The sequence below is a fragment of the Apium graveolens genome, chromosome 5 (assembly GCF_009905375.1).
Source record: "Apium graveolens cultivar Ventura chromosome 5, ASM990537v1, whole genome shotgun sequence".
NCBI classification, from domain to species: Eukaryota; Viridiplantae; Streptophyta; class Magnoliopsida; order Apiales; family Apiaceae; genus Apium; species Apium graveolens.
The window spans coordinates 317,535,949-317,549,813 of record NC_133651.1 but is presented as its reverse complement, the minus strand read 5'-3'; the positions used below and the strand labels follow the sequence as shown (position 1 = coordinate 317,549,813).

Here is a 13,865-nt window from a genome sequence, read left to right as displayed (position 1 = left end):
AAAGCAGGCTTTAAAATCGATTTTAAAACCGAGCCCAATTCTGGCTTTTATATTATCCGGTTTTTTAAAATTTCGGGCTTTTATCCGGACTTTTTGGGTCCCAGGTCGGGCCGGATTTCATGAAAAAAAAAGTAGGCCTGTTGAAGGCATGCGGGTCGGGCTGGACCGGGTCGGGCCCGATCCGGATTAGATTTTTCGAATCAGATTTCGGGTTTCGGATTTTTTGAACATCTCCATGTCTGAAATACACTTCTTCTAATCTTAAACGAGATATATAGCATCAAATCTTTTAAATTTATTAATCAAATTTTCTATCATTTTTTGCTATGATTTTATTTTTGGTGGTATATGTTGTTGCTGTCGTAGGTTAATTAGAAATAAAAAGAAAAGTTTTTTTTCTGCTTTAGGAGTCGATTATCATGTGTCTGGCGCTAAATAAGAATGACTTTATTCGATAAGATTTTTCAATAACCGACTTTAACAATAAATACTTTGTGCGATAACATTTTCAAAAATTGACGCTAATGTAATAAATATATGCATCAGCATTTTAAAAACTGACACTGTTACACATAATGTATGTAGGCCTATTCCGTCGGTTGTAAAACATACAACTAATACAAAAATAGATATTACAATCACCTGACACTAAAGGGGTATACATATAATGTATCATACATGTACTATGTTCAGAAATCGTTGCCTTAGACCTATTTCAACATTAATTGGCAATGACATTGTACTAGTAGTTATTCAGAACAACACTGCAAACTCATATATATATATATATATATATATTAATGGGCTTTAAAGATAGTGGGCCACTGAATTTAGTGGATCACATTCGACTATACGAACTGAACTGGGGCCACATATATGTGTGAGATTAAGAAATATGAAAAATGGTGGATTAATCTAAACCATCCATATCACTTTAATCAAACGGCTTATATTCACGTACTTCGAAACCTTATTCGAAACCCTTATATAAAGAACCATCTAGTGTGTGTATGTATATATGTAAATGGGCTTTAAAGATATTGGGCATCACATTCGATTAGATGAACTGAGTTGGGCCACATATATGCGTGAGATTAAGAAAGATGAAAAAGGGTGGATTAATATGAACCATCCATATCACTTTAATCAAACGGCTAATATTCATATCCTTCGAAACCCTATTCGAAACCCCTATATAAAGAACCGTCTCTTGTGCTCTATTTCTTAAGTTTCTACTATCATTAGTCCCTCCGCCGCTTTCTCTCTCGAAAATATTTTTCAGATACCTTTTCATAAAATCATAAAAAATCTAAATTCATCTACAACTTCAAATCCTCCACCATTATACCTTTGATACAACAACTACCAAAAGTAGTACAACTTGTTGTGCTTACGGTTGTTTTCCTGATTTGTTGATTTTTCCGGCATAAATTTATGATTTATCAAATTTTCTCCATCATGTCGGAAAAATACTCGGTAAGTCGTTGGCTATACTATTTTTTAGAATATTGAAATATAAGCATTAAATTTTTCATTCAACGCTATATACTAATTTCTTAGTCAATTGGATTGAAATGAAATTAAATAATTTGATCCAAAATTTTGTGTCAAAAAGTTTCATTTTTTACTCAACATGTTTAAATGTATTTTTCTTGCAGGAAACAATGAAGAAATTGCTCCAGAAAAGATCGAGTTCCACCTTCAAGTTTTCTGTATTTAAAGGTAATATTCTTTTATGTTTATTAAATTTGTGTATAACTAATAACTAATAACCTTCAGCAGAAAATATTCGCGGAAAGGTAACAAAAACCTTAGACCTGAGCTCTTGAAATAATGATTTAAGGGTTCTGGAGCAGTGTGTTACACGATTGTTAGGGATTAGCACCCATATCTAAAATTCTAATAATGTTACCTTCACTTGTTGCAGTCAAGCATACAATAACCTGAACAGCCAAGCTTGCATACCTTGTTGTTTCCACTCAAGGATGTCAGGAAACAAACATGTCTATGAAGCTTGGATAGTGTGAACCTTCTCCGAGGAGACTTGACTGTCAAGCTTTGCAATTCCCCAAAGAAGCCTAACACACGGAAGACGCAAAGTTTTGTAGGTGATGCAATGATGATGTCCGAGAACCAGGACTACATTTGTGTTCTCTTCTACCTCCAGCAGGCAACGTAAACCAGATGCTAAGAGACCATGATCGCCGCCATGTCCAAGAAACATCTAGGCCTATGCTGACAAAGAGGAGCCGAAAAGAGTACAGTGTAAGGCCATTCCATTACCAACAAATGCATTATGCATTGGTCCATCCAGTAGACCAGAACAATAAAAAGTTCACAACAGGGAAAATTAGTTGTAAAACTTGGACATTTAAGTTGATCTTTTCTGTACTCATAGTTGTTTTAGTCTGTCTGTACTCTGCAGGCTGTAAATAGTTACATAACAGGAATAGGAATCTCCTGAATCTCCTCCTAGTTGAGCATATAAATTTATATGTAATCAGAAACCACAGTTTGTATACAAGCAACTAATTAATCAATTTAGAATTACACAAAAGCATGGCTCTTATATATTCATGTTTCCCTTTCTGTGCCAATGATATCGGTTTTAACATGTATTCAACCGATGACTTTATTTTTAAATGGTTCGGGGTCAAATAATCAGGGGCCCGTGGCAAAATAATCAGGGGCCCGTGCGAAATCATAAAATTGGGCCTGTAATTTTTATTTTTATAAAATTGGTCCTGTAATTTTTATTTTTAATATAAATTTAAAGGAGATTTATTCCGGCAACTAACAAAATATGTAATAATAAATATATTCCGACAATTTAGTTAAAATTAGAGGCTCTTCTCACTGGCAAAGGCCGTCTGGCGAAAACGCCGCATGCTTTTCCCAGCTTTTCCTCCAATAAAAGATTGATTAGAAAGAAATTCTGTAATTTCCTTGAGAGAGATTATTCTCGCATTTTTATAACAAAGTCATCTAAAACACTTTTAACGTCCATTTTATCAAAAAAGCACTTTCAGTTACCATCAAAACAAGTTCATATTGCATTTATTATCATATTGTTGTTCTTAAATATATATAAGGTCTTAAAATTTTGGGGCCCTTTACTTTCGGGGCCCTCTGATGTGGCTCACCCGCGTTCCCCCTGCCCCCTCTGGTTTCTAGTGTATTGATTTACTTCAACAATTTACAATGATCAAACAATGGTGAACTTCAAAATCTGCAAGTTCTCGTGTTGCATTAAGGTTTGTAAACGAAACAAAGCAAAAGAGCAAGGTAACACTGTGCCCTGTACAACTATAGTAATGAAGCATCTGAAAATAAAATTATTTCCATATATGTAATTCAATAAACTTGGAGCTTATGAAGCATTCATCCCTCTTCAACCTCGAACCTTGCTGCACGTACAAAGGTTCTTGGGTGTTTAATTGATACGGCTGATCATTGGTCCAAGCCACTGAATACCGCATTAGATACTTGCTTGCACTGCCTAGAAGATTCTCATGCTGTGCTGCCACAAAGTGGCAAGTCTGTTGTATAATTAAGAACTTGCTGCGGAAACTTTATCTTTCTGATCAACTATTGCTTCTCTACGCATATTTATAGAGGAATCGTCTTTCAATGACGATGTCTCTACTGTCATTGCAGGAGGTTTTATTCTTCTTGTTACTGTCATATTTAACCCTTCTGTTGTGTGTATAGTTGCCCCTGTAGTCATTTTTACCTAATATACACCAAAATTCTGTGTCAGGTCTATAAGATATTTATATACAGCTAGGAGGGAGTTTGTTCAAGACTTGTAATGATGATTAAACTAACAGTTTCTCTGAATCACTGCTGTGTTTGCGAATTTTTAATATGAAGTCCTAGCCATTTATCCTCTAAAATGATAGTATACCACCACAAAATAAGGAACATTATAACAACTTTTCAAGTAAGAAAGTTAAACTCTTCTCATTTCAGACCAATGGACCTCCAAATTTCTTTTGTCTATTATTTCTATTTGCAGTAGAACGAATGGAGAGAGGAAGTTCGAGTTCGAAGGAGAGAAATTGAAGCTACAAGAGTAAATACCGTAAGAAAATAAAAATTATTTTTTGGGGATAGAAGTTCCGCAACAGTGAGTGAGGTATTATAGAAAATGGAAATTTTATACAAAGCTCGAGTGAAATTCCAACAGAGACATCTAAGAGAGAGCGAGAAGTTTCAAAGTGAATTAATGGAATTGTTTTATCTCTACAGTTTCGGATTATTTAAAATATCCCAACAAGGCCACCTTCTTTTTCTCACTAAGTTGGATATAATCAATTTCTACATATAATACATGAAAAAATTGTTGTAGTTTAGTTATTATCTCTGCCACTAAAGCATACATCCAAGAAGTAGGTTTATTATATTATGAAGTGTTCATCCACGGCATAAATTTAGCTGTAAGCAGGAAACAGTAGTAGGTTATTAGCCTATTAAGCACCTTCTTACGCAGAGCAGCTGAACAATAATTATTATATAGAAAACCTTTGAAGAATTTCAGATTCACTACAAAAAATGCATATAACTTAAGCCGGTGAGAGAACTTACAGGAGGAGCCCCAAGTGCCATTTGAAAGTTGAATCGACGAACAAGCATTGCAACTGCTACTATAGCCTGTAGTTGATATAGTGTAATGGCATTGTCTATGACAACTGAAATATAATGCTCTAATAATAGACATCTTGCATAATAAATGAAAGAAAATATAGCATACTTGTATCAGTTTACTAAATTATATGGAATTACTCAAACACTGCAGTAGTATTTACCTCAAATGATGCAAACATGTCTCCTACACACTTCCTTGGTCCTCCACCAAAGGGTAAATAGCTGGAAACATAAACATGAGAAACATTATTTTGTACATGAAGTAGCAAGTTCAGAGAAAGATATCGACTTGTATCATTAATGTTTCTGTTAACTTCTACTACTACCCCTTAATAAGAGACTTCTACTATGCTTGTATTGATTTGAAAATATCTTAAAGGAGGGAATTTTAGAAGGATAAAAACAAAGTTCTCTATTGTCTAAACATGCAAAACATAGAAGTTCATAACTGGCAGACTGCAGCAGTTATGTGCTATAGCATCTACTTAAATCTGTAGATTCCAGGTAGTTTCTTTAGAAGTGTATGACCTCTACTTTAAAAGAAGTTGAAGACTTCTACTGGATGAAAATACAAGAAAGGCATTATAGCTCGACAAGCAGTGTTCTCCTTGAAAAAACTAACATTTCTAATACACGCAAGCAAAGAACACCAAAAGAATAAAGAAAAAGAAAGAAACAAGTAACAAGAACCGGAAAGGAACCTAAATAATATTTTTTTATCAAACCTTATCTTTAAACCCATACTAGATTTACCATCCTCACTATTTCAGAAATTTTCATGTATATTCTGGAAGATGTGTAAATTGAAGGCCAGACTAGGATTCACCAAAAAAAGAAAAGGAGGCCCTATAAATACCTTTGGAAAATGAAAAATTATATATCGAGCATGTTCAATTTTTTTAGCAGTTGATATGAACATCTGAAAACATGTACGTGCTGGGACCCTTTTGGTTGGCATCTTACAGAACAAAACTGTGTTATGCAGCATGCACCTCCTACTGGTGACATAAAAACTTTAAAAGTAGAAGCAGGTTTTTGATTATTTTGAGAACTTAAAAAGGTAATGCACTATATATTTTTTCATACAGAATATTTTGATTATTTAGGCGTTTGTTTCTTATCATTCCTGATGAAGAACCAGGGATGGTGAGCTCAATATTTATCAGTGAGTTGAACATTAAAAAAATATGCACATTGGCTGACTGTATTACTGTCAGTACATAAAAGCCTAGAAGGCCCTCAACATCTCATGTGAAATTATTCAATATCAGTACTTCTTGCCAATATTTGCATGTTTATTCAGGCTTACGGATGCGGGGAATATAGGTTCTGACAAGTAAAATGTGATTTCTGTAAGCACATGTTAAATCCTTTAGCACTTCAGAAACTAACTTTGACTTTTAAAACCTAAATATCGATATTTCTAAAAGGATGCCTGTTAGGCAACATAATAAATATTTAATCAGTTACAAATCTGAATAATTAGTTTGTGCATCAGTTACAGATTTGAAAGGGAGGATTTGGTGGGAATAATATATTTTAACTTTAATTTAGGGATTATGAGTTGATGTTAGGATTATAAATAAGGAAGTCAACTGAATGTTGGAGGTATGAAGGAATCAAGGAATAAGGTTAAAGGGTATTAGTGTGGAGAGTGGTGATCTCTCGAATATCACCTAGTTGTGTGTGTGTCCTTTTATCAATAAAAGAATCCGTTTATGTTCAATATCTCCTGGCAGCCTATATATATATAATATAAATAAAGAGCAGGCCTGGAAAGGTCCTAACAGTGGTATCAGAGCACTTCCGTTCTTGGGGCAATGGCAGGCGCAAAACGAGTCGAGAATCGGGTCGACGAAATTGAGGAGAAGCTGATAGCAATGCAAGCTGATATTAGGGAATTGAGATCAGATTTTCAGCGGATAGACATGGAAAAACTTCAATCTCGTATAGACAAAATATCAGATCTCGAAGAAAGTATTCTTGCTTTGGTTAAAAAATTGGACATCATCACCAAACGGCAGCATCAATAATAACATCCATGAATTGCCAAAGACAAAGAACCACTGACTCAAACGCCTGATGGATTGCCACCATCAATAACATCCATGAATTTAATTCCCCGACAACTTGAATTGCCTGTGTTTGAAGGTGTGAACCCTGAAGGCTGGCTGTTTCGCGCGGAACGTTATTTCGAACTCAATAATCTCTCACCAACAGAAAAGATCAGGTCAGCTGTAATATGTTTGGAAGGTGAAGCTTTATCTTGGTACTACTATGAGGACAGTCGACGACCTTTCTGCAGTTGGGAAGATTTTAGAAAACAATTGATCGAACGTTTTCAATCCACGCAAGAGGGTGCTCTTCAAGACCAATTATTCTCTCTGCAACAAATTACCACAGTACGAGAATATCGTCGTCAATTTGAGGTATTATCTGCCTCTCTAAGTGATTTATCTGAATCAACTTTGGAAATCGTATTTAGAAAAGGACTTCAACCTGATATACGTGCTGAGTTGAGACTAATGGACCCCATGGGGCTGCCCAAGATGATGCGCATGGCATAACAAATTGAGGATAAAAACACGGCCATGCAACTTTATCAAAGTGGCAACAGTTTTTCAAAGGAACAGGCCATCCCATCTGGAACTAAATTTTCAAGGAATGTGGCTCGACAACTCTCTGCAGTGTCCTCTACCTCTCCAATTCAGCCCTATCCGAAGACAACAGCTACTCCCAAATTTCGGCGTTTGTCAGAAGCCGAAATGCAGGAAAAAAGAGAAAAGGGTCTGTGATTTCGTTGTGATGAAAAGTATGGGCCAGGACACCGCTGCAAGAAGAAGGAATTACAAGTCCTATGGATGCATGGAGATGAGCTTGAAGTGAACGAGTCCAATGAGAATTATGAGGAGAACATCACTTGAGGTCACTATGGAGGACTTTCCTCATTTGAACCTTGAGGACAAGGTTTGAGTTTGGGCGGCGGGTAATGTTAGGCAACATAATAAATATTTAATCAGTTACAAATCTGAATAATTAGTTTGTGCATCAGTTACAGATTTGAAAGGGAGGATTTGGTGGGAATAATATATTTTAGTTTAAATTTAGGGATTATGAGTTGATGTTAGGATTATAAATAAAGAAGCCAACTGAATGTTGGAGGTATGAAGAAATCAAGGAATAAGGTTAAAGGGTATTAGTGTGGAGAGTGGTGATCTCTCGAATATCACCTAGTTGTGTGTGTGTCCTTTTATTAATAAAAGAATCCGTTTATGTTCAATATCTCCTGGCAGCCTATATATATATAATATAAATAAAGAGCAGGCCTGGAAAGGTCCTAACAATGCCTTTTGTGTCGGTCTACTTTAACCCTGCAAGGTAATTTTTGTCTGTTTAAACACATGCACATACTGAAGAGTAGAGAAGCACAAAATATTAAATATCAAAAGTTCCAAGTGGTGTAAAATGTCGGTACAAAAATTTCCTCTAACTACATTTTGAGTAAAACATTGGTTGGTATGTTTCAACATACTGATGCTCTGTTTCAATATAAATTTCAATAGCCCGTGCCATTTTAAAAGATGCAACACTTCAAGCCAAAATAGAAAAACAAACCTAAAAGCCTGGTTGGTCTCATTTGGGTTGGGTCCATCTAAAGGCCATCTTTCAGGATTAAATTTATCTGCATCCTCCCACCTTTGAGGACAGCGATGTAAGTTCCAGATAGATATAAATATATCTTCATCCCTGTCAACAAGTAATATTATGTTAGTAAGTTCGGCATAGATTTAAATTTATCTTCATCCCTGTCAATAAGTAATATTATGTTAGTGCTTCAAACAAATGCTATAAGCAAGAAATAACTGAATAAAGAAAGGAAGCTCTGGTACATCTTTATATTCGAAGACAACCTTCAACAACAGATGTGGACACTGATGCAGAGCAAGGCATTCAGATATTAATTTCATGTTCATCATTGAGGAATATATTTAAATTGTAATTTAGTCTGGAATTAAATAAAATTAGATAAGCAGGATTATTAGAAACAATTTTAGATTTTGATAGTAGGGTAATAGAATGAATCGTTTGCTTCATTTATGTATGGTACCAGATTACAATTGGAAAGTCGATATACACTAGAACTACATTTCTTTTCAGTAGGAAAGTACTTAGCTTCCTTCTTCATCTTCTTCTTTTTTAAGGGTAGAAACTACTCAGCTTCCTTGTAATAAGATTTGTATGTAAAACCCTATTAATAACCATAAATAATGAATTTACGAATTCTAAATTGTAAGGACTTATTCTGTATCTCTATGGTTCCACTGATTCTTTACTCAGATAGGTTTTATGTCATGTTCAACCTTTTTCTTGACCTTGGCCTATATAAAGTGGTACAGAGCCAGAAAATCCCTAGTATTTTTTCTTTGATTTTACGTAGCTTAATCATTAATCAGAGTCTACACAAGATAATTTCGCATTACATGATATCAGAGTCTTTATATTAATCAGATTATATATTCTAGGCACTATAGCTTACTAAATTTATTTTCTCTATGACTGTATTTATCTAACCTTTTTATTGGATACTCGCCAAGTTTGTCATCTTCAAGAGAACGTCGAATCAGAACAGGTGGTTGTGGGTAGAGCCTCAAAGACTGGAAATAGATTAAGAAACAGCGAAGTAAAGATAAACAGAACATAAGTTCGTAGCAAATGTGTAGTTAAAAGAGACAGCAGGACGTTTCTTACTTCATTAATCACTCTAGTTGTGTACTTAAGTTTCTTCATATCTTCAATGGTCGGAATTCTATCCCCTAGAACTGAATCAACCTATGAACAGTGAAAATTAAATACAAGGTCAGATACATTATAGTTAAAGGATCCTTGGAACCTGAGCCAATTCATTAAAATATGTAGCTCAGAAGTCCTGCATTCAACATTGTGCTTCTCCCCTCAAATTTTATTTTTTATACATTATGTGCAACTGCATTTTCACAATGAGCTAGACTGCTAATCCCCTAATCTCTTTACCTTGTAGGTGAACTTCAAATTAATGTTTGTTTTATCACTGATATAAGTTTACCTCATTTTGAAGCTTCAGCATGGCGCTAGGTTCCTGCAGCCAAAAAATAAAAATAGTAAGTAAATTGAATACCTAATTGGCTAATGTAGAGAATTCTCTGAAACTTCTAGTAGAGAAGTATACTAAACAGAACATAGAAGCATCAAGCATTTGAGCTTATGAGATAACATTTTTATGACTATGCTTACTAGAAGTCTAAGAAAATCTTATTTCCGAAAGAAAGTCTGTATACGTACAGAGATCTATAGCCATCTATAATGTACTTCACTAAGTATTCCAATAATTATAATTCATAAATATATATTTAAAAACACAAATTAAATCTGGTTCTGCTGCTAATTAAACATTTACTCTGCAGGCCAATTCACACCTTGGAAAGAAGATAAAACGTCCATGTCAACACTGCTGCAGTGGTTTCATGTCCAGCTATAAGCATTGTCATCAGATCATCACGGAGCTGCTTACTTGAGACCTGCAGAGCAGTGCGGAACTTTAACATGAAACTAAAATAGTATTATAAATATAATAGTAAAAATATAAATACTTAAGTCATACATCATCTCCAGATGCCAACAAAAAATGGAGAATACTAGGATCTTTTTCATTCATGTACTCTTCGTGAAATTGCAACTCTTCTTCATCTACCATCCTCTGCAGATACATTTGACACGTATATTAAATTATAAGATTTGACACGTATATTGAATTAAAATGAACGTGGCTCAAAAAGAAGCATGTCCAATGTGGGAATGAAATTGATAATACTTTATCTTCAAAAAATGTGTTCCAGTGGGGAATAGGGGATATGTTTCTAAATCAATACTTGCTCTTAGCAGATTCAAAATAATAATGTAAAGTATTTACTAAGAAACTCCAGGCAAGAGCTACTAGTTAATAAATTTTACTATTATATGAAGTCCCGTGAGTCCACATAAATTTTAGATTCATTTTTTTCTAGTGATTAAATTGATAAAATATATGACATAAACAAAGAATGCTTAAATGGAACACAAAAGATACATGAAAATGCCAAGCATAAGGCCAAGATGACTATAAGTGAGGAGACAGAAAGGAGAGGCTTCTTTTCAAGGAGTTTAAGATAATGAAATTCGGGCGTGTCTTGTTAATTAAACAATTACTTTCTAAACATATTATTTGTTCATCAAATCTGGTCAAAACATGTTTTACCACTATAAATCGTAAAAGGCAGCGGCTGAGACATACTAAATACAATTTTATGTTCAAATGCTACATTTCCCTAAAATGACATATAGTGTCTTTCTATATTTGTGTAATTCAAGTCCACTCTTAAGTTTTGTCGGCATATTCTTCCTAATAATATTGGTCTAGGCATATTTCCCTGCGTTTGCATGATCTCGATCTTTTCCTAGTATATCACAGTGCCAAGCATGCAAGTTCTGGTAATATTGGAGATCATATTTCATAGATTGACATATAAACAAAGACTGGTCCATATGTTTGTATGCTGAGATGTTTCATTCTAGCTGCTTTTATCTGTTGTGGTGTTGCAAGGATTTGTGGCTCATAGATCAAGAGTATTAGGCTTAACTAACAGACTGTGACCTGCCTAATTTGTCCACCAGCAAGTTCTTTTCTCATATAGATTGCCAAAGGAGACAATTGGATTCAGGTAGAAAAAAAATAGCATAATAAAAGCACCTGTGGTCCTAATGTCTATATCAACAATGATAAAAGAGACGAAAAATACATAGTGACAAAATGATAATCAAAAATTTTAAATCTGGCGCTTTACCTTGCAAATAGCAATTAGATCATCCAGCGTTCCATTTATCAGCTCAAGCGCTGAATTCACCTTTTTAAGCTTTGGCGAAATATCTTTCCAAATGGGGATTTCCCAAAATGGGATTGGGGAAACACTTCTATCTTCGGCTTCTCGCAGGACAGTGTATACAGCCTACTCTATCCATATTTATGCATTAGTACATCAAAAGCACCGTCAGATAAACTTTGATCAATTTAGATATATTTTTTCAAATATAGATAACTTACTCTCTTTTTTCTGTTAAGTACATTACTTATGACACTACTTAACTAATAGACATCATTTCATGAAAGAACTTACCTCTACTATTCCAGTGTCATTTGTTAAAGAGTCGAAGTCATAATTAAAGACTGCTTTTCCGATAATATCCAATGTTAAACGGGAAAAAAGTGACTCCATCTCCACATCCTCTGCATCAGATGCAGCAGCATCAAGCTTTCTACAGAGCCGATCGGCTGCTTGTCCAAACATGCTTATCATTGCACTTACATACTGAGAAAGTAACATATTTTATGATATTAGCAATCTAATTTATCTTTCAAAGTTGAATATACCACAGAACTCTATCATACTTTCTGATGCAATGCCGGAACTATAGCACGCCGTCTAACACGCCATATTTCCCCATCAGCTGGGATTAGTCCCTTCCCCATCACGAACTCTAAAATTTCTGCCAAGATACCCTATAAAAAGGATATTCAAGGAAGTTGATCTTAGGATTCAATGTTGGTTGCAACTAATTGTACGACGTACTAATTTATGGATTATTTTTGCTTTATAAGTAAACAACATGATACATGAGAGAGAAACAACAAAAGCCTAAAATTTCCTTTACTTTTGAATAAGCCTTGGAGTTATCCCTCAATATATGCTTGGCTACGGAAGGATCAGAAACTATTAAGAAGGACTGCAAATAATAAACAAAACTCTATTGTCAGTGAAGAGAACTTTTACACACTTTAAAGCTTCAAATATCAAGAAAATTAAAGCTTAAACCCAAGATATATGACATAGCAAAGAAAATTAGACCTTAGGACCAAATGTCAACCTAAAAACTCCACCATAAGTGAGGTAAAGCTCGTACAGAGGGATGAAAAAGGCTTCGCTTCTAATAGCACTAATAGCGCCCTTTGCCTCTGGAATCTTTGGATAGTCTTCACCGCCACCAATCCACTTAGATAAGCCATCAAGAACCTCACTAGGTACCCCCAATTTTGACAAACCGTCCAACAACTGTGACGGGAAACTACATCCAGGGACAAAATACAACAAGGATAAATTTATAAATTGCTTTGTATATTCATACTTCATTATAGTAAATTGAAGAAAGTATTTAAAAAGTTTTCTCCTTGCCAACTAGTCTCATATGAGTGGAAAATAAGCTAACACCAATTAAATTATTATCTATTTTTTAGGTTGTTAACAACTGAGAGCTACAATTCTTCGATAAGGTTCTAATAAAAATGGTCCCAAAACATCGTAATCTATCAAATTATGCCTCTATGTACTTAAGTATTTCATATATTTAACACTAAGCAAAGTATTAACAATTAACATACCATCTAGTACTAGAAAAAATGAAAAATGTGATCATACCCTGATTTTTCAACTGTGAATTCTCCGGAAGCAATTCGAGCAGACAATTCAGCCCGGATCTTCTTCTTCTTTTCCTCCTCCTCGTCTTCACTCGAATTAGGCACTTTCCCATTCGAATAAGAACATTTAATTCCAGAAAATCTATAAGACCCTGATCAAAAAAACACACACAATAAAAACACAGTTAACATAAATAATAACACAATAACAAACACATATAAATGCATGTACCATATACAAACCATTTAATTTAGTGAAACTTGAAATGGGGTATTTTTTATTGTGCAGAATCTTGGATTTGAGTGCTTGTTGAGCTGGAAAATGATGAAGATTAAGAGTGGTAGCCATTTTATTCAAGATTGTGTGTGTGTTTTACTGTGTGATGAACAAGAAGAAGAGGAGTTGAATTATGTAATATAGTTAGTGAAACACACACAGAGAACAGAGAGAGAGAGAGAGAGACTGGGAGGGAGGGAGGGAGAGAGAGACTGGGAGGGAGGGGGAGAGAGAGAGAGAGAGAGAGAGAGAGAGAGAGAGAGAGATGGTTTTAATGTGGGAGGTTGGAAGTAAGTTACAAGTACATAGGAGGATAGAAGAGGCTTAGGCTTGGCTAACAGACAGTTTGGAATCTGCCAAAGCTTAACCGTCCAAGATTCTCTCTCTTGTTGAGACTTTTATTGGCCATCATTTGTTAACTTGTGTTTTTGATTATATATTGGATATTTGGTGATTTTT

At 34.8% G+C, this 13,865-nt stretch overlaps 1 protein-coding gene across 2 annotated transcripts; it reads right to left on the bottom strand.

Moving 5' to 3' along the window:
- Positions 1-3,202: 3,202 nt before the first annotated feature.
- On the bottom strand, positions 3,203-13,742 carry LOC141659612 (protein LUTEIN DEFICIENT 5, chloroplastic). Of its 2 annotated transcripts, XM_074466574.1 has the most exons (16): positions 13,373-13,730; positions 13,131-13,281; positions 12,564-12,780; positions 12,370-12,441; positions 12,107-12,217; positions 11,835-12,026; positions 11,505-11,666; positions 10,286-10,381; positions 10,101-10,202; positions 9,731-9,763; positions 9,397-9,477; positions 9,220-9,302; positions 8,263-8,394; positions 4,809-4,869; positions 4,588-4,653; positions 3,203-3,733 (listed from the first exon to the last, which is right to left on the bottom strand). In XM_074466574.1, the coding sequence occupies exons 1-16, from the start codon at positions 13,476-13,478 to the stop codon at positions 3,551-3,553; spliced, it is 1,848 nt and encodes a 615-aa protein (XP_074322675.1). In that variant the 5' UTR covers positions 13,479-13,730; the 3' UTR covers positions 3,203-3,550. The 2 variants fall into 2 exon arrangements, with proteins under 2 accessions (XP_074322675.1, XP_074322676.1); XM_074466575.1 differs by lacking the exon at positions 3,203-3,733 and having other exon boundaries at positions 4,588-4,691; positions 13,373-13,742.
- Between the last annotated feature and the right edge of the window lie 123 nt (positions 13,743-13,865).